General features: G+C 35.3%; 1 protein-coding gene across 1 annotated transcript; it reads left to right on the plus strand.

The window, feature by feature from the left end:
• The first annotated feature begins 601 nt into the window (after nt 1–601).
• LOC141628475 (uncharacterized) lies at nt 602–2143 on the plus strand. Its single transcript, XM_074441615.1, has 3 exons — nt 602–1111; nt 1229–1417; nt 1499–2143. The coding sequence occupies exons 1-3, from the start codon at nt 602–604 to the stop codon at nt 2141–2143; spliced, it is 1344 nt and encodes a 447-aa protein (XP_074297716.1).
• Nucleotides 2144–26066: the final 23923 nt, after the last annotated feature.

The raw sequence follows: 26066 nt of genomic DNA on the forward strand, positions 1-26066 counted from the left end.
ATAAAATGCAAAGGAATAGGACATGAACATCAGAATTGCAGGAAGAGTCCTTCAGTGTAGAAGAAGAAACCTGTACAGAAGGAATGGAGGCCTGTAGTTCCTAGGGCAGTAGTACCAGTGAAGGACATTACTCCTCCTAGGCTGGTTATGAATAGCAATGGTTTGTCTTCTCCCATAGCACGAAGCCCCAAGGATCGATCTTACAAAGATGCTGTAGAGGATGAAGTCACTCCTAAGGTTGGTATTGGCCAACAGGGTAACCCTGATTCTCCTATTTTAAATGAATAATATTGGTTTTTAAAATGTGAGAGGATTAAATAGTTTAAATAAATAGAATACAGTTAAATGGTTTCTTTACAATAAAGATATTGGCCTTTTTTGCTAGCTTGAGACTAAAATAAATGGAGGGAATGTGAATAATATCTCTGCCTCTATGCTTGATGGATGGTGTGCTACCACCAATAGTAGATGTCATAAAGGGGGCAGAGTGTGGATTATGTGGAGACCTAATTTATTTGATGTTTTGGTGGATCAATATGATGCTCAGTTTATTCATGCTAAGGTTACATCTAGAGTTAATCAATAATATTTTTGGTTGATAATGATATATGCTTTTAATGACGGGGCTGAAAGGAGAGATCTCTGGAGTAAATTGGGAGTTATTGCACAGAGATATCAGGATCCTTGGGCTCTTGCAGGGGATTTCAACACTGTTATCAATCCTATAGAGAGAATGGGAGGCGACACTAGGCAGAATGATATGGATGAGTTCATATCTTGCCAGGATGAATGTGGTATGACTCATATAGCTGCAACTGGGGCATTTTATACTTGGAACAACAAACAGGAGCCCTTGACTAGGGTTTATAGCAGGTTGGACAAGTTCCTTATTAATCAGGAATGGCTCACAAGGTACCCTGACATGAGAGCACATTTCCACCCAGAAGGGTTGTTTGATCACTGCCCTTGTACTGTGAGTAAAATTCTTATTGGTGACAAGAAAAGAACTAGCTTTAAATACTTCAATATGTGGAGCAAATCCCCTTCTTTTCTGATTAGGGTTCAAGAGGAATGGCAGAAGCATTATGAGGGACATAAGATGTTTTCTGTGGTTAAAAGATTGAAAGCCTGAAAACTATCTTTGAAGAGCCTTAATAGAGACTATTTTGCAGATATTGAAACTAATGCCAGTATTGCTGAGACTGAACTGCTGACCATTCAAAACCAGCTGGTCCAGGACCCTCAGAATGCTCTGCTCATTAATAAGGAGATTGAAACTGCTGTCAGGGTGAAGGAACTAATAGAGGCCAGAAATAGCTATTTGAGTCAAAAAGTTAAGATGCAATGGTTAGAAGCAGGTGATAATAACACAACTTATTTTCATGGTACTATTAAGAAGAAAAATAGCTTGAACAAGGTTATTCAAATTGATGATCAATTTGGCAAGACTTGGATAGATAGCCAGAGTATTCAGAATGCATTTTTGGATTATTAACAGACTTTATTGGGCGATAATAAGCCAACTGAAAAGGTGAGAAGGCAAGTCTTGAGTGAGGGGAAATGCTGTACCAAGTATCATGTTGAGATATTGAACAAAGCTGTGACAAATGATGACATTAAATCTATTTTTTTCTCTATACCTATTGATAAGTCTCCAGGGCCAGATGGGTACACTAGTGCTTTCTTTAAAGATACCTGGGATATTGTAGGGGCTGATGTTTGTGCTTCTATTAAAGATTTTTTTGCAACGGGTAAGCTGTTGACGCAGATCAATGCTACAAACATAACTCTTATTCCTAAATGTGACAGGCCAACTTCAGTCAAACAATTTAGGTCTATTGCTTGCTGCAACATGATATATAAGGTGATTTCTAAACTGCTATACAATAGATTAGCCCAGGTGTTGCCTGACATCATTAGTGAGAACCAGGGTGCTTTCATAAAGGGTAGATCAATAATTGAAAATGTCCTCATTTGTCAAGATCTTGTCAAAATGTATAATAGGAAAGCTGTGTCCCCAAGATGTTTATTCGACATTGATTTACAAAAGGCCTATGACACTGTAGAATGGGATTTTGTTGAACAATTATTCAAGAGTATCCAGTTTCTGATGCCTTCACCCAGAGAGTCATGGTCTGTGTAAAAACTACCTCTTTTTCTCTTTGTCTTAATGGGAGCCAATTTGGATATTTCAAAGGAAAAGGGGGCTTAGGAAAGGTGATCCCATTTCCCCTCTCATATTCAATATATGCATGGAGTATCTAACAAGAATGATCAATTACGCCATAGCCAGATGGCCTTTCCAGTACCATTCTTTATGTAAGGCCACTAAATTAAACCATCTGATGTTTGCTGATGACCTCCTTATGTTTTATAAGGGAAATATTTAATCCATTATATTACTCCTTAGGGCCTTCTCCTCATTCTCTAAGGCTTCTCGTCTTATAATGAACAACTCCAAATCTGAAGTATATTATAATGGGGTGGTTCAGCAGGTCAAAGATGACATTCAACAATTTGCAGGATTTGTGGAAGGGATTATGCCTTTCAGATACTTGGCAGTGCCAATTCAGGCAGGTAGATTGACTAAAAAAGAGTGTAATATCCTGACTGAAAGAATGGTGGCCAGAATAAGTAGCTTAGGAGCCAGAAAGCTATCCTATGCAGGTAGAGTAACACTTATCAATTCAGTGCTCAATACTCTTTACTCTTACTAGGCAGGAATCTTTCCGATTCCCAAATGTGTGATCAAGAGGATATAAGCCATTTGTAGAAACTTCCTTTGGGATGGCAGCTCTAAGTATCACAAGGTGCCCCTTGTTGCTTGGGATACTGTCACTCTACCTAAAAATGAGGGTGGCCTTAGCATTAAAGGAGCTCTGAACTGGAACTATGCTACAGTTGTCAAACTAGTTGATTGGGTGTATAAAAAAGCAGATAGGCTATGGATTAAATGGGTTCACTAGCTATACATAAAGAACAAGGATTGGCATACCTATTCCCCCCTCCTGATGCTGCGTGGGCATGGAAAAATGTATGCAAGGTAAAAGATTTGATGAAGAATGGTTAGGTTAGAAATACTTGGGTGTCTGATGCCAAAGGATACACCATAACTAGTGGTTATGAGTGGCTTAGGCATAAACAACCTAAGCAGAACTGGATTCATTTGGTCTGGAGTAGCTGGAACATTCCTAAACATGCTATCATAATATGGATAATCATGAATAATGGCATGAAAGTGAAAGAGAAATTGTTCAGTTTAGGGTGCTGCACTGATGACGGATGCATTATCTGTGACAGTGAGGCTGAGACCCAAAGCCATTTATTTTTTTACTATAACTACAGCAAGCATGTTGTGCAGTTACTGGAACAGTGGTGTGGTTTTAGAATACCTGTCAGCCTGATGGGGGGAATAAGACCAGCCAAGACAAATTTAAACAGCAATTTCATTATCTGATTTGGAATGCCTCCTACTATCACATATGGGCTCAAAGGAATTGAGCATGCATACATTCAGTCATCCTAAGACCTCAGAGACTTGCTGAAATTATTAAAGAAGAGGTTCGCAAAAGGATTAAACTGAAGCTGGGCAGATCTGCTAGCAGATGTGATCGTGTTTGGCAAAGGAAATGGGGAGTATGAGTCTTTACTTGTAGTGTGGAAATGTTGTTTTGTTGTAATATTAGCAGTCCGTTTATATTGTTTGTCTTCTGATATGGTTTATAAGAGAATTAGCACCTGTGCTATTTCTCTTAAACGCTTGTAATTATTTTTGTGCTTATTATATCCTTTCACATTTTACCAAAAAAAGAAAAAAAAAGAAAAAGAAAACTCCTTACTCCCTTGACATTCACGGTAGGAGGAAGTTGCTCTATTACCTTAACTTTTTCTTTGTCCACCTCAATGCCTCTTTCCGAAATAAGATGACCCTAAACAATACCGTCATTTACCATGAAATGGCATTTTTCGCAATTTAACACAAGATTCACATTTTCATATTATTGCAATACAAGAGAAAGACTATGTAATCAAGACTTGAAATCCTCCCCATATACACTAAAATAATCCATGAACACTTCCATTATGGTTTCAATGAAATACGAAAAGATGCTCATCATACATCTTTAAAAATTTGTGGGAGCATTACAAAGTCTGAAAGGTATTCTCCTATACGCAAATGTTTCGTAGGGAATTGTGAAAATGGTTTTGTGTTGGTCATCCGGATGTATTGGGATTTGGAAGAATCCCGAATATCCGTCTAGGTAGCAAAAGAATTTGTTCGAGGCTAACCTCTCAAGCATTTGGTCAATGAAGGGGAGAGGGAAATTTCTTGTGGCGGAATTCAATTTACGATAGTAAATACACATCCTTCATCCCGTGACTATACTAGTGGGCATTAGTTGACTTTTGTCGTTCTTTACCATCGTGGTGCCTCTTTTCTTAGGCACCAGTTGAACGGGGCTAACCAATAAGGAATCTGAGATGGGATAAATAATTCCTGCATCAAGTAATTTCATAATCTCTCCTTTTGCCACGTCTTGCATATGGAGGTTTAGTCTCCTTTGTCCGTGAATTGTAGGTCTATGGTCATCTTCTAGGTGTATCCTATGCATGTAAAATTCAAGGCTAGTGCCTTTAAGATGATCTAGATTATAACCTATAGCCTTTTCAAGCTTCCTTAACACATTGAGCAAGTCATGCAATTGATCCTTTTCAAGTTTTGCATTAACGATAATGGGTTTTGTTTTAGACTTATCCAGGTAAGCATACATCAAATTAGGGGGAAGAGGTTTTAGAAAAGGAGTTTCTACCTCACTTTGTGAAGATTTGTTGATAACACCTTTCACCTTCAACGCTTGTTCAAGAGTGAACTCTTTGTTGTTTAATGTGGCTTCCAATAGATCTACTTCCATCTCCAATTGGCTATCCTTGGCTTCACTTGATTCTAAATCAAATAATGCTTCCAAAGGGTATTTAATGAAAGTAGTGATCACATGTGTAATACCACAATTTTCTTAGTCCTATTACTCAGTCAAATAGGGCTAACTCGGCCGAGTAAAGTGTCGTGTGTTTTCTGGTCAGGCTACTGTCCAGGAACACTCGGCTGAGTACTCTTAGTACCCGACCGAGTGACCGGTCTGACGAGATTTATTTTCGCGGTTTGATTAAGGATGATTAAAGGTTATATAAATCATGTTTTTACAGTTTCTATTCATTTTACCAAAACCTAATTACAGTCTACGCTTCTCTAATCATCTTTAATCACTCTCAAGGCAATTGATCTTCCTTGAGTCTTTTGTTCATCTCTTTCACGTCAGTTCATCGGTAAGTCACTAATTCCGTATCTTTGGTTTAGGGAAAAGGTTGATTGGCATGGTTGTGATCAGTATTGTTGCGATTGTTATTAGGTGAAGGATTCGTAGAGGAGCAATTCTAGCTTCTGTTGTGTGCTTGTGATTCGGATCAGTGATAAGGTAAGGTTTTCCCTACTCAGTTGCCTGTTTAATTGATTTAGGACGGGGTTCAATGTTGTATTGGCATGATTGGAATTATTATTGGAATTGTCTTTCTTGGTTGTTGGAATTGTTGTTGTTTGTCTATGTTGCGAGGTGCGTCCTCGGCTGAGTGGAGTCATTTTCGGGAATGGCTTCACGCCCTTAATTCGCCCCTTGTGGTTCCCGTCACAAAGGGGGATGTGTACATTAATGGAAATGGGTTGTTGCTCATTGTGACGAGCGGGGCTTAGGCGGGCATGGCCGCGGTCCTCCACTGGCAGTGAGGATTACCTGTCGCGATGGGTAATCTGGGAGGGCTACACACTTAAGTGTGTAACCGGATATGAGATGTGATTGGAGTTGGAGAATGGTTGTATAGTTGTTTGCCGTGGTTGTTTCTTTGTGATTAGCTTATCTTGATTATTCACTGAACTGACCCCGTTGTGTTTTATAAAAATGTGGTGATCCATTCGGGGATGGTGAGCAGATGTGACAGGTGATGATTACATTTAGCTGCTGGGACGAGGATGGGATGTCATCACTTTGAGTCTAGCGTCTGCTGTCACGAGTTTAGATACCTTGTTTTGATGTATTGAGATTTATATACTGTTACTTTAGTTTTCAGTTGAGACGATGTATTCACTATACTTTATACTTTAATAATTGTTATTGAATGGTTACTTTTGATATACTTACCGCGGGCCACCGAGATGGTAGCATCTTCATATGCTAGGGTGGTCCTTGGTAAGGTACCTTAGTACGTGGGGGTGTTATAAAGTGGTATCAAAGCAACGATTTTGGAACCTAAAAACCAATGACCCAAATGAACATAGGGAGTCTAATTAAAATGAATCCGGGTAGGAATTGTTTGGAGCTACCACAAAGGTTTGAGAGACGTCTAGAAGCCGCAATATTGCCCTTACAACTTCAAGCCGGTCACTTTGGGGTGTGTCAAGGGGATCGTTGTGTGTGTGTGTGTGTGTGTGTGTGTGTGTGTGTGTGTGTGTGTGTGTGTGTGTGTGTGTGTGTGTGTGTGTGTGTGTGTGTGTGTGTGTGTGTGTGTGTGTGTGTGTGTGTGTGTGTGTGTGTGTGTGTTTATGTGTGTGTGTGTGTGTGTGTGTGTGTGTGTGTGTGTGTGTGTGTGTGTGTGTGTGTGTGTGTGTGTGTGTGTGTGCGTTTATGTGTATGAATAGAGTGGTACATGTGTATCTTGGTTGGAAGTGATTTAGAAATTGTACTATGTGGTAGTCTATGTGGATTAGTATGGGTATGTGGACTAATGTGATGATTTTGACTAGTAATATGATTGGCATGGGTGAGTGGAGGAACAATGTGAATAGTACCGAATTGTGATATGTTTGGTTTGAATTTCATTTTGCTGAGATGCGACGTGCATTATTCGGTTTGGAAGTATGAGGACGAATGTGGTAAGAAAGAATGAACGTGACTTCTAGCATGTGTAGTATATGAATGTTGTGTTTAATTTACATATGGGTATGATAAAAGTTTACCTATGTACTGGTTGTTTTTAGTAGTATTGAGTTGCTATTGTTTGGCTTATTCATGTTTAAGTTGTTTTGTTAAGAAAGATTGATTTGTATGAAGATCGATTATGGAAGGGCTGTCTTAAAACTGTCATAAGTCTAGTTCTAGGAATCATATTGTTGTGAATACAATTTGAGACGATAGCTTGTGTTCTTACGATTCTAACGATAGGTCACACGCCCAAAACGAGCAAGTAAAGAGTGAGATATGACTGTTTTACGAAAACTGGACGTTGCTGAGAACTGTGCTGGAACTCGGCCGAGTAGGGCCTACTCGGCCGATTAGTTTGAGAATTCGGCCGAGTAATCTTTTTGTGATAATTTAGGTTACCTTCTGGAGTCGAGAACTCGGCCGAGTGGTAAAGTTACTCGACCGAGTGCCCTGTACTCGATCAAGTATGTCGTGTACTCAACCGTAAACCTCTTTTGGCCGTCGTTTTGAGTCGGCGGCTATGTTCTTACATTTATTTGAGTCGTAGGTTATGTACACACGTATGTCTTGGGTGTTAAAGCTTTCTTTTACATATGTGATGGTCTTGATACGTAAGTAACCAGATACTATGATGTGGAGAATACCAGCTTATGTATGTTATGTGTTTGGTAGGGAGAAAATGAGTACACGTGATTGTGATGGATGGTGGAAAGAATAAGCAAATATGACGAGTTATTGAGATAAGGAGCTCATTCTGTGAGGTATGGTGAGTGAATTAGTCGTTGGCTTAAGTGGTGTAGCGATGATCATATATGGTCAAGTGATGATGAGAGTGGTAATGTAAATTCGAGGAATGTGATAAAGAAAAGTTTGAAATGAGGGATGTGAAAATTATGGTAAATTGTGATATATAGTGATTTCTGGAAAGACATGATTATGACGATGTTGGGTGAAGAGATGTGTAATGGAAGGTTGTGAAAAAAAAAATTGGAAAAGATTGGTGTCTAGTGAGCTTAGTTCGAGGGATGCCGCAATGAGGATTTGTATGTAGTAGCCGTTATGGAGATTTGTATTACTAGAAGGTGAGCCTAGTGTATAATCATTTGGGAGGTCACGGGATGAAGTTAATCTTGGTTTTCTAGAATTATTAAAAGAAGATGTAAACAGTTATGGAGAAATCTTTGAGTGGGTGGATCTATCGGTGAGGAGTATGAGTGAGAAGCATGATGGGAGGGAATGTTGATAAGAAACAAATGAAAGTTAATGATATAGGCTAATAGAATTTGATTTTTGGAGGTAATGGGAAAAGAAGGATGATGGTAAGTTGAGTGAATGTTCACAAGAATTAGGGGATACAAAAGTAAGGAATCATGGAGTTGTGTGATACTATCATGAGGGTGTGAGTTAAGGGATATATATAAATTGCAGGACGACTTGTTAGTCATGTGTTTTGAGGAATTAAAGGAGTATGAAGTTGGTAGAGTATTTGCATGGTATGAGACCATGGTGGTGAGCTAGGCGACAATATTATTAAGGATAAAATTTGAATAGTTGTTGAGGTAATTTTGTTGATGAATTTAATGTTCTTTATTTGGGATGAAAATCAAAGAGAGGAAATGTATTGCTATATTTAGAGGTGATGGTAAGAGAGTAGTTATATAAAAGATGGTGGTGTCATAGTGTTGTCACTAGTGGTTAAAGATGATGTTATATAGGGAAGTTAGCCGTTCTAAAGAGGTTGATTTTGTGGATGCCTGATTGGTATGTATGGTTGTGAGGGAGTACAAGATGTGGATATAGTTGGTGTATGCTAGTAGTTGGGTAATTATGATATGGTTACGTTTGTCGGGTTGGTGATAACTGTGCGGATGAGAGGATATGTTATGAAGGGCCTATGAGTTAAGCTCGGGTGAGAGATATCCATTATCAAGTGGTAACTTACATGATCAGGATTGGCTAGTTAGATTTGATTATGGGTCTATGATGTGTGTAAGTGACTGTGTGTGGTTCTGACCTCATGAGTAGTAGTATGGTATGATGTTCATAAAGTTGTTATCTAATTATTCCGTGTAATATGTTGTGTTAGTAATCTAGTAAAGTGGTATAACGGAAGTTTTCTTTTATCAAGGAAGTGGTATTGAGTCAGTAATTATGAGATTGTATAAGTTGCGATGATTAAAGATGTGGTTGTAGTGTCTCGGGTTGCGATCCGGGCACGGTACTCCGTGTTTTGATGCGGGTATTTTTGCGCTGCGGTGCGGTTGTTGGTGGCGGTGTTGTGATGCCGTAATCGGTTCTGGTGGAGTAAGTGGGGTACTTGTGAGATTAACTTGTGAAAGGTTATGTCAGTCTAGTATGGGCACATAGATTGTTGTTCTGTAAACTGCTGTTTCCTCTCATTTTTACTTGTGGGTGAGACTAGAGTATAATATGGAAGAGAGTTGCCAATATGGTCGATGTTGTCATAGTTACAGTGATACCTTGTTGAAGAAACATAGTTGTGGGAGGCGGTTGGAACACGTTCGATCTTACATTAGATGAGACTTTTGTTGACATAGTTGTGGCAAGTAATTAGCGGAACATGTGGGTACTCAAACTGGGAGTTTCAGTTGGTTCATAGTCTTTTATCGGAGAAGTAAGTATTATGTTAAGTTATGGATAAGTTTAATGATAATAAAGAGGGGAATTTGAGGATCAAGTGGGTGTGTAACGATTTTGGGTCGTGAGTTAGGTGGTAGGGATAGGTACGCGAATAGAAAAGAAGGTGGTTGTGCGGCAATATGGAGAGTTGTGGTAGTGGTTATGTTGAGGATTTTGTGGTATATGTTAGATGGTGTGCGGAATGATTATGAGTATGGAATTAGATTGTGTGTGTGTGTGTGTGTGAGAGAGAGAGAGAGAGAGAGAGAGAGAGAGAGAGAGAGAGAGCGAGGACGTAACATTTATCTTAAGAGGAGTAGGATGTGACAAAGAGAGTTTGATGGTTATGCGTTCGGTGGTATATTTGGAAGTGTTGAGTCTTGATGTGGAATAAATCATGGACGTGTGGTTGATATTATGAAAGGTGGAGGTTATGCTTGTAGTAGTATGTATTTTATGTGTATGGTTATGGAGTAAGGCTGTAGGTAAGTATGGTTATGATAGTGTTGACAGTTTTGGGTGGTGATGTTATAAGTATGAGTAAACTTCGAGGACAAAGTTCATTTCAAGGGTGTTAGAATGTAACAACTCGCTTGGTAGATGGTGGTGATATTGGATTTTATAGTGAGCCGTATGGAAGTAACACAAAGTTGGCGGCGCTTGTCTTGTTGGTATTCGATAGAGTTATAGAGTTAGGAAGGCTACTCTAAGGTTGATCCTATGTTGTGTGCTGTGTTTTTAGGTAGGCGTTAGGCGTTGTTGGGTGAGTTAGTGTCGAGGGTGGAGGATGAGAGTTCTATGGTGAGGTGATGGTTGGTGGAGTGATATGTGTACTTAGCATGTAGGTATAGGTGTGAACTTCGGGGACGAAATTCGTTTTTAAGGAGGGAAGACTGTAATATCAAGGTTTTCTGGGTCTTGTTACTCGGCCGAATAAGGCTACCTCGGTCGAGTAAAGTGTCGTGTGTTTTCTGGTAAGGCTACTGTCCAGGAACACTCGGCCGAGTAGTGTAACACTCGATCGAGTAGGGGGTACTCAGCCGAGTACTCTTAGTACTCGACCTAGTAACCGATCTGACGGGATTTATTTCCGCGGTTTGATTAAGGATGATTAAAGGTTATATAAATCGTGTTTTTACAGTTTCTATTCATTTTACCTAAACCTAATTACATTCTACGCTTCTCTAATTGTAACACCCCTAATTTCCGTAATATATTTCTTCAATTTTATTTTCCCATATTTCATATTTTATTTTTCGGAAAAATATCCGTCTCTTGTCTTTTTAGCTCGTTGGGTTCGATAACGGTGAAGACCCGCTCTTTTCTTGGGTCTCACGTGTTTTTGGTGGAGATGGGTAAGTTTTGGGCCTAAGTTTGAAATAAACCCATGAGCTTCTCTATAAATAAGAAGGGAAATCAAACCCTTACTTTTCCTTTCTCATATTTATCACAAAACCCTAAACCTAGTTTCTCTCTTCTCTTTTCTCCCTTGGTGCCGTGTGCCGCCACCCTCTCTAGGGTTTCGTGCGCCTCCTTCATCGTTCTCTTCATCATCTTTCGTGCCTAGATTGATTCTACTCTTTGGATCTATCTATCGTCGTCGTAAGTTTAATGTTTTCGTGTGGTTTTATAGTTTTTATAGTTTTATAATTATCGTTTAGTATTTTAATTGGGAACGTTTCCCTTTGGCACATGTGGTAATCCAATAAAGGCATTGAAACTGCACCTGGAGAAGACATCTATATCGTGGAAGACGATCTCTAGGGTTTAATTCTCTAAAAAGGTAACTAGGTGTTTTCCTTTAATTGTGTTTATGCCAATTTGATATAATTTACATGATTTAACAATTGATTTGTGTAATTAGTACGTGATTGATTGTTTACTGTCATGTTAATTGTATTTGTGTGTTTACCTATGTGTTTTTACCGTTAAATTTGCATAACGTATGTTGCTTATGCCTCGTTTTTGGGCGTATGGTGCGCGGCTAGGGTTCTCAATGGAAACCCTAGTGGCGGCTTGGTGGGTGTTTATGAGAAGGCCTAGAGTTATAGCTAAACTAGTATAACCTGGAGATTATGGCTTAATATTATAGTTGGGTTAGTACAACTCCGAGGTTGTGATAAAGTTATAGGTGAAGCTGTATAACTTGGAGATTATAGCTCAATGTTATAGCTGGGCTACTATAACTTATGTCACATGTCGATGTTATAGCTAATGCTAATGTAACATTAGGCTAATGGAGTCAATGTTATAGCTAAAGCTAATATAACATTGGGTTTCGAGGTAAGGTTATTGTTAAAGTTATAGCTGAAGTTACTATAACATTGGTTGCTTATACTTGTTTCATATATTGCGTTGTGTTCAACGTGTTATGTCCTTGTGTTGCATATGTCTTTGGTTACTCTTGTTCATATGATAAGTAGGATGGTCAGTTATACTATCCTATGAGTTGAGTCGTGATGTTGTTCACGCGTGTTGGTATAGTCAGTTATACTGTGCATTTGTTTGTTAGCTGGTTGAATAGGTGATGGTAGTATTGTTGGGATTCATTATTCTCATTAGTATACATATTCATATATGAATTAATTTATTTGGTCATAAAATAAATACAAGATCTTATGCATGCAAACATAAAACAAAGTAGAGAAGAAATCGTCACTTCTTACATTGGTGTTTCAGATTTTGGGCACCAACAAGATCTCATACTTGTTAGTTCTTGAGCTTTCCAATAATGGATGAACTAAGATTCAAATTAGAATCACTCCCAAAAGTTTATACCCAAGGAACACCCTTAATAACTAATATTATTATGAACTAGTAATAATACTAATCTTACTTAAAATTTGGACACAAAAATGGTATTTTGTTCTCTTGTATTTTCGGCCAAGAGAGAAGAATTTTGTGAGTTCTATTTCTCTAAAGTTTTTCACAAAAGTAGAGAGTTGATTAATTTTTCTAACACTAGAAAAATAGATGATGAAGTAGTGAATAATTATATGAAAAACTTTTGTCATTTTTCATGCTAAAAACCGGTTGGGGGAAGTATTGTGGCCAATGCATGGAAAAATTGCTCTTCTCAAAAGTAATAGGGTTGCATGGCTACAAATAGAGTACAATCATTGTGTTTCCCTTATTTAAAATAATCAACACAATTTAACTCTAATACTCCCTCCATTTCGGCACACACAACATAAAATGGAAGGTCCATTTTATATTGTCATTTGTCAATTTTGTCATGTGTCACATGTTACATGACATGTTAAACTATAATGTATTTTTAACATATTAAAAATCAACATTTTAATAAAATATGTCACATACAAAATTTAACTAGTAATTCTTGATTACTTGTACCAAAATGGTTTATCAAATTATAAATTACAACGTCTTGTATTTATAATAAATTATTCATTCAATTTCAATTGTTTCGTAAACAATAATTTTATCTAAGTAATAAAACAATTTGATTACTTAGTACGTATCTTATTTAATCGAATTACAATGAGACACGTTAATTTTACTCACAAAATCATCCGTCAATTTTAAGCAATTTAATTAACTCGTATCGGCGTACGATTAATTAAATAATCAATTAAGAGTATTTCCCTATAGGTATGACCTAAGGGGATCAACTGATCACCACCGTCACACTACAGTAATGTCAAACTCTAGTCAGCCAATCATTACCGATATGTGTGGACCAGTTGACTGTAGAAATATTACTTCCCACATGTATTCTTAAATATGAGATTTAAACATGTGATCATTATGATCGACAGTTGTGATCGCATTATTGTCGGAGGACACTTATTCCAACAATCTCCCACTTGTTCTCGACAAGTGTGCATCACCAATTCTCTTGTCCTATGACTATATCCCACTCAATGCAAGGTGTCTTTCGGGTCGTACTTGCAAGTGATCATATCGAGAGTGGTTTCCTCGATCTGGAGAATAACTGATTGGCCGGAATTATCTACCATAGATACCTTCCGAGCGTGGCCACACATTTCCAGTTCATTACTCCTCGAGTGTCCCTGAGATATTGTTTTAACCCTGACAAGGGGTGGACAATTCCTATCGCACTATTCCCTTAGACTAGCCACAACCATCATAACCCAAAATATGCCCATTTGACCCCATTTACGAAGGTCGCAGTAACATAAATCAAAGTTAATCTGAAATTGTGCCACCTTAGGTGAACAGTCTTTAGTTAAAAGAATCGACTCATTAGAATACTATAGTAGCTCTCGCCACGACCAGGCTATAAAATTTGCCAGAACTCTATAAGCGGTCATTAGCCCGACAAAGTGTTCCTAACAGTCTGCCTATATGATCTACTAGTCATCTCACATGACTTCATGGCACTTGAACTTGCCATCAATCGCATAATACTCTAGTCACTTTGAGACGTCACCTTATGTAAGTGACTATGGGCGAATACAATGTTAATCCGTGTTCACTTTAACGGGGTTCAATTGTCTCTACAACCCGTTTGGATGTAACAAAGTATAAGGTGAGTTAATAATAACTCAAACGACAAGTGTGGACATCATATTCGGGTAGTCAATGCCATATTACTACCTTGTGATGTATATTGTAAGTGTGTAAAAACTAGTCATTTGCAACATGAGTTTAACACACTATGTGTCCATGTGTTCAAACTCTTGAATTGCATCTTTATTTTCATTTTTGTCTTACATAGCATGAATCTCACCAAGTACATATCTAGTTTCCCAAACATGGTTTAGGTTCTTTATTTTGAGATAACTTCCTTGTTGTTTATCACATAACAAACGAATTATGGTGGACGACATAACTTGCACTAGTCAAGTGTTCTTCCAACTCATAATGTACCAGGTATATGTTTTGTAGGATCTTGCAACAATTCTCAAGAGGATTAGCCTAGCACTTCTCATAAGTCCTAGCAAATTTGAAAATCTTAGTTTTGAGTAACTTCTTACTATAACCAAGTATCTTTTCAAACTTTTTATATCTCCTTTTCGCTTAATTAGCTTAGGATTTTCATAAATCCTTACGCGTTTTCGAAACTTCAATATGTGCAACTTCTTGTCACTTAACAGAGTGTTCTATCAAATACTAGAATAGCTCATTAGCTCTCCTCGAGAATTCATGACGATTCTTGTATGGCTTACCAATGATTCATCATGCTCTTAAGCGTATGATTTATTATAGGACATGTGCATGATTATTCTAATGGCGGAAACATTAGTAATTTTTAATCATGTAATCAACCATTCTTAGGTTCAATGAATGACCGTGACTGCTTTTGGTAATTCCATTCTCATTGATATGAACAACCTACGTTTCTTGTTGATTTTATGTGCATATCTCAATGCTTATCCAACATCCCATGTTGTGATTGGATTCATCTTAGACCATTTTCATCCAGAATTAAAAACTCAAATACTTCTTTGTGAAAGATAGTACCAGCTCGTCATTCTCAATGAGTAATGAGTTATAAATTTTACAAGATGATTGCTCCCACTAAATTTCATGTCTTCACATGATAATTTCAAACTCCCACTCAATTCCACATGTTTCGTATTTGACTACTCAATCGAAACATTTCAAGAATTGAAATCAATTTTGCTTTGCCAAGTTATTAAGATAAAACCATACATGTTTCCAACATATCTTTTCAAAATACCTATTTTGAAAAGGTTTCAATCTTAAACTTATGGAAAGAGATTTTAATCTCTAACTCATTCATTTTTATAATGATGCTTAACAATGTCATTACTTAAATGTGAAATCCCATTTAATACTCGTCCTTCTCAAAATACTCTTTTCGTAAGGAGGTTTAACCATTTCATTTTCATAATGAGGTTAAGTAACGACACTAGCGTGGTTAACAATTAACTTAGCTCTTGTAGATATCAGTATATCTTTCTTGCAATTTTTAATCATAAATCTCATTTATATTCAAGGATGCAACTTTGTTTCATTTAGGCTCTTAAGTAAATATCAATATTGAAACTCTATTTATATCTAGGTCATAAACTACCAAAATCTCTTGTTGAGACTTTTCTTTAGTCATTATCTTTCAAGAACTTTCTTTTGGTCTCCTCGTGTAGTTATCTTATGAACATATTCTTTTGATTACTTCACTTATCTTAAGAACATATTCTTTCGATTACTTTACTTGGTCTCTTTTGTCATGTAGATCTCATCTATTCATGTATACTTTCTATTTTGGTATACAAATCATTCTTTCTTTCGTAGATCTCATTTACTCAAGCATACAAATTATTCTTTGTATTCTTTGTGTCTTCATTTTTCTCCCACTCTATCTTTAGAATAAATACACTAGATATTCAAAGATAGCTTATGAGACACAAACAATGATTTTGAAGTAGAAGGATGACTATCTCATAGATTGACTAATAGATTTTAGATTTGATGAGTGTTCTTGGTAATTGACATTCCTTTAGGAGAGTTCATCAACTCAACATCACTTTATAATTGATCATACACAAGTTTCAAGCTTATGGACATATAATGAATCGTATCATTATAATTGTCAATTGGTTCACTTTAAGTAGATGTTCATATGTTTCTATGTGCAAGCATATAAAGACGAATTTTTAGAACAAACAAATACGATAAAAGGGGTGACTTGGGTTGCAAGCGAAGCCACCAAAATCCAAAATACAACCATTGTTTTAAGAGGATCACACATTTCCATGTCGAACACGAAAATCAAAATAGTTCTAAAATCCATAACATTAAAATAAAGACAATTATAAAAGCCAAGCTTCATTGGTAGCTACTCCTAACTCCTTCATGATTTCTTAAGCTTGCTTCTCTTTTCCCTTATCTTTGCTTGGAGGAGGCCCTATTTACAATAAAAAGGGGATACATTATCACAACTTGTATCAAAATACCATAGTTGAATTAGAAACATAAAAGAAAGGATAGCCATTTACTTACTGGAGTGATCTTTCCAGCTTTGATGTCACCAAGATACTTGGAACAATTCCTCGTCCAATGTCCAACACCATTATAATAATGACATTTATCAAGAGGACCCTTCTTGGGTTTGGAAGTGCTAGCTTCAAAAGTCCTAGCCTTGGTGTTCATGGGATCTTGCCTCTTACTCTTTTTCCCATTCTTCTTGAACTTCCCCTTGCTCTTAGTGCTTATATTTAGCACATCTTTAGGTGGGCTAACATTTAGCCCCATGTCTCTTTCGGCTTGCACAAGTAACTTGTGCAACTCCTCAAGAGACACGTCCTTGTCTTGCATATTGAAATTCACCCGGAATTGCACATATGTTTTGACTTTGGATTTGGAGTGAAGAATCCTATCCACAATGAGCTCCTTGGGGATTTCAACCTTTTGAATTTTCAATGTCTCGACTAGCTCCAACAATTTGAGCAAGTGAGGGCAAACCTTTTGGCCCTCCTTGAAATCGAGATCAAAGAATGCCGAGGCCGCCTCATATTGGACGATCCTCGGTGTTTGTGAGAACATTGTCACAAGTTTGGAATAGATTTCATAAGCGGTGCCCATTTTAAATGCTCTCCTTTGGAGATCCGCCTCCATAGCAAAAATCAACACATTTTTGATAGCGGCGGACTCTTTGTGGTAAGCCTCATATGCTTCCCTAGTGGCGGCACTCGACCTAGCATTAGGTTCGGGTGGAGAGGCCTCAATGAGGTAATGAAGCTTGTCGTCACCTTGAGCGGCTAATTTGAGTTGGGCATCCCAATCGGAGAAATTTGACCCATTCTTTTCATGTTTACAACGATCTATGAAGGATCGGAGCCATGAAACATTAGTGAGAGCGTGAGCGTTGTTGTTTGGTGCGGCCACTTGTTATGAGAAATAAAAGTGGTCTACAAAACAAAAAAATAGAAGGAATAAAACACTTGTCGTTTTTAAAATAATAATAATACTCGTAAATTTCAATATAAACAAGTTTTATTGCATTTATCTAGTGACCTCTACTCAACTTTGATAAATGATTCCAAGACCCAAATTCATATCAACTTGGGCACACTTTGGCGATACATCCCTTATCAATATAACTCGGTGGATTAACCCTTTAATCGATTCTACTTTTAGAACTCTTGGTCGATAAAATTACATTAATTTTTATCTTTAGCCCAAAACACATCCGGCTATGGTCGAGAATACTTTTGTTGAGTACAACCCAAATTTCGAATAAATGTGTCCATGATCCAAATTCACATTAACTTGGGCATGCTTTGGCGATACAACCCTCATCAACATGAATTCGGTGGATAGACATTTATCACCCACTTCCCCTACGTAACAAGGTTTGTACCCCGGTTTGGCCGAGCGCACTTCCTCACGAAATAGGTTTTCATGGTTTCTAATTTTTGGTAAGGCTAAGACTCAATTGTTTATTTAGCGAGAGGTCATGTCAATTTATTATCTATCACGTTTTAAGTGAACTAAAGTGGTGAACTACGATAATTGTAATTGACACGGTCGATAAACTCGATATAAAATGCATGTTTAGTTATGGCGATTTAGCGATGCATGCAACATATAAATAAAATGCAAAGCATAAAAATAAAATCCTAGTATGGCCTTCCTAAAATAGTAAATCTAATAAACTATTAAAAATTCGGAAACCAACTCCTTCGGTCCCTTGATCTTCGGTCTGGGCACGCATCTCGAGGTAATACCGTCTTCATGGAAACTCCGGTAAAATTACAAATAATAAATAAAAGATACATAATTTCCTATTATACATTTGTGATAAAAATTAAATCTATTAAATTACAAAACGGTGATACGAGATCAAAATAATTACAACCGAATCGATATTCCCATACATTTCGGGTAATACCAATTAAAAACTAAGGCCATACTAAGTAAAATTACATAATTCAAAAATATATAAAATAAAAATATGACAATCATAAATAAAATGCAGCATTATAATATGTATGGACATGCTTAATTTTATGCTCAATCGCCTTTTAAGAGCCAATATCGTATATTTTATCGGTTTTTATGGATTTGCGTGATTTAACTTATTAAAATCACAATAATACATAAATTCATATTTATGTACTAGTTAATTACCCTAACCATCTTAGGATTCAAAACGTAGTCTTCACTAATATTTTGACAATAACTCAACTTGATTTCTTAATATTATTCATTATGGACCAAAAATACAAAATTATGCTATAAACTTCAAATTAAATTATAAAAATTTCAAATAATTCCAAAATTTGAAATTTAAACTCATGAACATTCTGAAAAAATACCATGACACTCATAATGTTCAAAACTTAGGTTAAACATTTCGAAAAAATATCGAGAAAAACAATGTTGCGGTTTATCGGTTTTAACGAATATGACCATTAAAATATGAGAAAATTTATTTTCATCAACTTTTCATTTTTAAATCTGAAATATGATAAAATGCAACATGTGACGTTTTTATTTAGTCATAAAACATGTTTAGCATTATATACTAAATAAAGTCACTATTTATTTAATTTTTACTCAAAAATTCATAAATCATGCTAAATGAGTCCAATACCTCTAAGATGTTTACACACACTGAGTAAAAATGCATGTGACAACATATTAAATTTCCATGACCAGATTCAAAATATAACTCATATTAACCTAATAAACCCTTTAAATTCGATTTAAACTTATAAAATCCATATTTCATGAAAAATTACTTAGTTTATCACGAGATTTAACATGCCATCATTAGATAATATATGTGAAAACATATCCAAAAACCACTGAAAAATTCGAAGTTTAGCTATTTTTCGTCCAAAAATGACATTTTTATCATAAAAATCACATTTTAATGCCAATAATATATAAAATGAACAATAAAATCCATAAATGAACCAAAATATCCCAAATAAATTTTAGGACTAGAAACTTTAACATGCATAGTGATTTCGTGATATATCATAATAAACACCAAATCACAATTTTTATTTGTTAATAAGATTAACTCAGAAAAACAATAAACCGATTTGCATGCAAACAACCTAAGGCTCTTGATACCACTTGTTGGGATTCATTAATCTCATTAGTATACATATTCATATATGAATTAATTTATTTGGTCATAAAATAAATACAAGATCTTATGCATGCAAACATAAAACAAAGTAGAGAAGAAATCGTCACTTCTTACATTGGTGTTTCGGATTTTGGGCACCAACAAGATCTCCTACTTGTTAGTTCTTGAGCTTTCCAATAATGGATGAACTAAGATTCAAATTAGAATCTCTCCCAAAAGTTTATACCCAAGGAACACCCTTAATAACTAATATTATTATGAACTAGTAATAATACTAATCTTACTTAAAATTTGGACACAAAAATGGTATTTTGTTCTCTTGTATTTTCGGCTAAGAGAGAAGAATTTTGTGAGTTCTATTTCTCTAATGTTTTTTACAAAAGTAGAGAGTTGATTAATTTTTCTAACACTAGAAAAATAGATGAGAAGTAGTGAATAAATATATGAAAAACTTTTGTCATTTTTCATGCTAAAAACCGGTTGGGGGAAGTATTGTGGCCAATGCATGGAAAAATTGCTCTTCTCAAAAGTAATAGGGTTGCATGGCTACAAATAGAGTACAATCATTGTGTTTCCCTTATTTAAAATAATCAACACAATTTAACTCTAATACTCCCTCCATTTCGGCACACACAACATAAAATGAAAGGTCCATTTTATATTGTCATTTGTCAATTTTGTCATGTGTCACATGTTACATGACATGTTACACTATAATGTATTTTTAACATATTAAAAATCAACATATTAATAAAATATGTCACATACAAAATTTAACTAGTAATTCTTGATTACTTGTACCAAAATGGTTTATCAAATTATAAATTACAACGTCTTGTATTTATAATAAATTATTCATTCAATTTCAATTGTTTCGTAAACAATAATTTTATCTAAGTAATAAAACAATTTGATTACTTAGTACGTATCTTATTTAATCGAATTACAATGAGACACGTTAATTTTACTCACAAAATCATCCGTCAATTTTAAGCAATTTAATTAACTCGTATCGGCATACGATTAATTAAATAATCAATTAAGAGTATTTTCCTATAGGTATGACCTAAGAGGATCAACTGATCACCACCGTCGGACGACAGTAATGTCAAACTCTAGTCAACCAATCATTACCGACTGTAATTACTTCCCACATGTATTCTTAAATATGAGATTTAAACATGTAATCATTATGATCGACAGTTGTGATCGCATTATTGTCGGAGGACACTTATTCCAACAAGTATCAGTTATATACTATCGGAATGAACAAACGCCACCCGTTGATGCTGGATTTTTTTTGGTCTATGTTCGGGGATGGCCATAGTCATCAGTTATACGCTCTGGGTCCCGAGTGTCGTTCGGTGTATAGTTATTGTATCGAGGGGTCTGGCCAAGTCTTAGGCATATAGGCAGTGGTGATACGCTATACATATAGTACCGTGGTTGCAGTGGTGATAAGCTCCACACTGATGGAGGCAGTGGTGATACGCGCCGTCAGTCAGAGGCAGTGTGATACGCTCTGACAAGTTAGAGGCAGTGGTGATACGCTTTAACAGGCGTTCGCTCTATTCGCTAAGCTTTGTTGCTAGCTTTGTGTTGGAGTATGTGTCCTCAACAATAGTGAGATCACATTATTAAAACTCATGATGAGAATACATAAAGGGTTGATTCATTTTTTTTACGTCAACTGATCAACATTAATCGGCAATGATTGGCTGACTAGAGATTGACATTACTGTCATTTGACGGTGGTGATCACTTGATCCCTTAAGGTGTCACCTAAAGGACGATTCCCTTAATATATAAATTAATTAATTGTATATTGATACATATTAATTAATTCCTTAAAATTGAACAATTTACATATGTAAGTAAGAATATATATCTTATTGTAATTCGATTAAATAAGATTCATTTTAGTAATTAAAATGTTATATAACTAAAATTTTGTTTATGAAATAATTAAATTAAGAATGATTAGTTAATTATAATTATAATGTGTTGTAGATTATATTAACATGACCCATTTTATATACATGTGATTATGAATTACTAGTCAGTTGTTATATATAATTCAATTAATATATATATTGATATTTAATTGTTAAATATGCATTAATATTATTAATAACATGTTACATGTTACATGTCACATATTATATGACAAAATGACAATTGACAAAATAAAATGGACTCCATATTAGCTATGGGCACTGGTTTTTTTAGAGGGTATTAGGGTGAAATGGTTAAATTGTTTTTAATTGTGGAAAACAAAATGATTACTATTTTAGCCTATACTACACCCTAATACATTTAGAAAAGAACAACTCTAAAAAGATAAGGGGCATGCATTGACTCCCTTGCCACTCCCCTCCCACCGGTTTTCCCCCCTCTATACAAGAATAAGAATTGTTCTTAATCTCAATATATTTATTCTTACATTTTACATATACTCACTTCTCTCATATTTCTCTAAAATAAGTTTTAGAAAATATTGTTAAAAAATCTAATTTATTTAGATTACTAAAAGTAGTAATAAGAAATATTATTAGATCATAGTTTAAGGTCTTTAATAATATATCTGGTTAATATATTATTGGAATTAAGGGGTTGTCTTGGTGCCATCAAGAGGAGAATCTCTACTCTATGGATTTAGGAGGATCATCCTTTAATTTGTAGCTCAAGAACAAGTGTGGGAAGGAGTCCTCACTTGTGCCCTAAAAACCGATTTCTACTAATGTAAGGAACTTTATTCTTACTTTTCTATTTATATTATGTTATGCATGCACTAGATCAACATCTAATTTATGAGAAATTTAGATATATAATTAAAGAGTTTAATTATAAGGTTATTGAATCCTTTCAAGTGGTATCAGAGAGCTTAGGTTGTTGCATGCATAATCGGTTTATAGTTTTCCTGAGTTAAATAAATAACATAAAAACTAGAGATTTTGTAATTTATATTATTAAGTCACGAAAAATTTTTGCATGTTATATATTCTGGTCCTAATATATATTTAGGTCATTTTGATGATTTATGGTAATTTTTTGCTCATTTTAATGACTTTTAGATATTTTATTACATTTTAATATATAAAATGGTATTTAAAATGCTAAAAATAGTTAGACTTAGTTTCTGACCTTGAATTTTTTATATGACCTCACATGCATATTTTACTTATTTTATGTAAAATTTCTTATAAATTTGATGTATTTTGCATGATTTATAATTTTTATGAGATAAAAATGAAATAAATGAAGGTAAAATGGTTAAAATTAGTTAAACTTCGAAACAGGCCATGAAATTTTAATATGTTGTCATATGAATATTTTACTCACTGTGTGTTCAATTTTAGATGAACTTGATTCATTTTGCATGGTTTATGAATTTTTTAGTGTAAAAATGACATAAATAGTGACTATTTTAGCAAAAATAGCTAAAACAAATTACATGACATGAGAAAATTATTTTAGGTTGTATTATTATCTCACATATTAGATCTAAAGTTGGAACGTTGATTAGATTAATTTTCACATGCTTTAGATGTTTTATTTGATAAAACCGATAAATTGTAACTATATTTTTTCTTGAAATAAATTCGAAAATTTTAACCTTGATTTTTGACATTATGAGTGTCATGGAATTATTCCAGAATGTTCAAAAATTTAAAATTCAAAATATGAAATTATTGTAATTAAATTTGGATTTATTTCATAAAAGGTTATGATTTTAAGGTCAAAAAATGAGCATAAATGTTAAATCAAGTTGAATTATTGTCAAAAATTGAGTAATGACTAATTTTTGAGTCCTAAAAGGTTAGGATAATTAACTTGGACTAAAATTTGATTTTAGTATTATTTTGTGATTTTAATAAGTTAAAGATCGTGAATATCCATAATACCGGATTATATTTACGATGTATGTTTAAATAGGGCGATTTGGCACATAGCTTGGCATGTTAGTTACATAATATATTGCTGCATATTTTATTGATGAATGTCATATTTATTTATATAATTTTGAATTATATAATTTTATCTTAGTATGGCCTTAGTTTTTAATCGATATTACCCGTAATGTAAGGGAATATTGATTCGGTTGTAATTTATTGTGATCTCGCATCACTTTTATTTTATTTTATTAGATTTTATTTTAAAAATGTATAATAGGAAGTGCTATGTATATTTTATTATTTATTTATTTGTAATTCCGGAGTTTCCTAAAAACGGTGCCATTCGGAAAGGAGGCGTGTCACATGAAGATTCAAGGGACAAAAGGAGTTGGTTTCCGAATTTGTAATAGAATATAAGATTTTCTATTTTAGGAAAGGCCATACTAGGAAATTTATATTCTTTATTTGCTTTCTTTATATGTTTGCATGCATTGCCAAATCTCCATAACTTCACACACATATTTTATCGTCTTATCGACTATTGTCAATTATAATTATCGAGTATTCATCGACTTAGTTCACTTAAAGATGATAGATAATAAATCGACAAGACCTCTCACATATTTAAAAGTGAGATTAGCCTTACCAAATAGTAGGACTCATGAATCCCATTGACATTTGGGGTAGATTCAGTTCCCCGGGGTACTTTCATTTATCATTGGGTAAGTGGGGTAATAAAACGTTATTACATGCGAAATTTGGTTGGACTCAACGGGATATAAAGACTAGTCTTATGTTCCGGGGCTAGAGATGGAATTTATGAAATACATCGACCGAGAATTCTATAGTAGAATCAATTAAAGAGTTAATTCACAAAATTTATACAAGTATGGGATGTATCGGTTTCCCGTGCCCATGTTTGTATAAAGATGGATCTCTGGATCATTTATATAATTTAGCTGCAAGGTCATTATATAAATGCATGATTTTAAAACCTTGTTAAATATGCTTACAAGTAAAATGATAATTGTTAATTTTTTCCTTCAATTCCTTTTTGTAGTCAATTTGATTAATTTGCAATGGCAACTCCAATTTCATCCGATTCAACAAGTGGAACCGCTCCACCACTCACCAATGCTTCTTGGCTCCGATCCTTTATGGATCGATGTAAACTTGAAAAGAATGGGACTAACTTTGCCGATTGGGATGCGCAACTCCGCTTGGACGCAAAAGGTGACGACAAGCTTTGTTACCTTACCGAAGCCGCTCCCGCTACACCTACTACAAGGTCATCTGCCGCGGTTAGGGAGTCCTATGAGACTTAACAAAAATAATAAGCCGCAATCAAGAATGTCTTGATCTTCTCTATGGAAGCCGATCTCCAAAGGAGTGCTATTAAGATAGGCACCGCCTATGATATCTACACCAAGCTTGTGACCATGTTTTCACAAGCTCCAAGAATCATCCAATATGAGGCGGCCTTCGCATTCTTTGAGCTCAACATCAAAGAGGGTTAAAAAGTTAGCCGTCATGTGCTCAAGTTGATTGAGCATGTTGAGACACTCAAATTGCAAGGGGTTGAAATTCCCGAGCAACTCATTATTGATCGACTGCTCCGTTCCTTGAACCGCATCAAAGCATATGTTTAGTTTAGGGTAAACTACAATATGCAAAACATGAAAACCTCTCTCCATGAATTGCACAACTTGCTTGTGCAAGCCGAGAGAGACATCGGTCTCAATGTGAGTGTGACCAAGGATGTTCTCAATATTAATAATAATAGCAAAGGGAAATTCAACAAAAGCGCTAGCAAGGGTAAGAAGCCCACTCCCAACAAGGGAAAAGGGAAAGCTATTGGGAATAGCTTGTCCAAGCCCAAAAAGGGTGCTTCTTCCGAGGATAAGGGCCACTGTTGTTGTGGTACAGGCCATTGGAAACGTAATTGCCCAAAGTATCTAGGAGATGTTAAAGATGGACGTGTGACTCCAGTAGGTAATAAATTCTGTAATCTATTGTGTTATTGATATAAATCCCAACTTTGGCATTAAGATACAAGTTGCGATTCTCACCCCCTTTAATGTAATATAGGGCATGTGAGCAAAGACAAAGGCAAGGAGAAGCAAGCTTGAGGAAGATATTCAACAAGGAATGCTAAGGTATACGCCCATAGTAGAAGACCTATGGAAGCTTGGCATTTATTTTGTATTGTCTTCTTAGTATTATTGCATTTTGACTTGTTGTTTTAGAACTCCTTTTGCTTTCCGTGTTGGACATGGAAGTTTGTTTTATTTCCATTTTACAAACAATGGTTGTATGAATTTTGATGACTTGGCTTTCAACCCAAGTCATTCGGTTTAAGGAATTTCTTTGTTCTAAAAAACTTGTCATTATACACCTTTACATCAAAAAAAAAATTATTTGACTTAAATTAATCATAAAAGAATTACAACGATTGGATCATTGTAATAAGTTCATAAGCCATGAATTTGATTCCCTCTTATGCTT

The sequence above is a fragment of the Silene latifolia genome, chromosome Y (assembly GCF_048544455.1).
Source record: "Silene latifolia isolate original U9 population chromosome Y, ASM4854445v1, whole genome shotgun sequence".
In the NCBI taxonomy this organism is placed as follows: Eukaryota; Viridiplantae; Streptophyta; class Magnoliopsida; order Caryophyllales; family Caryophyllaceae; genus Silene; species Silene latifolia.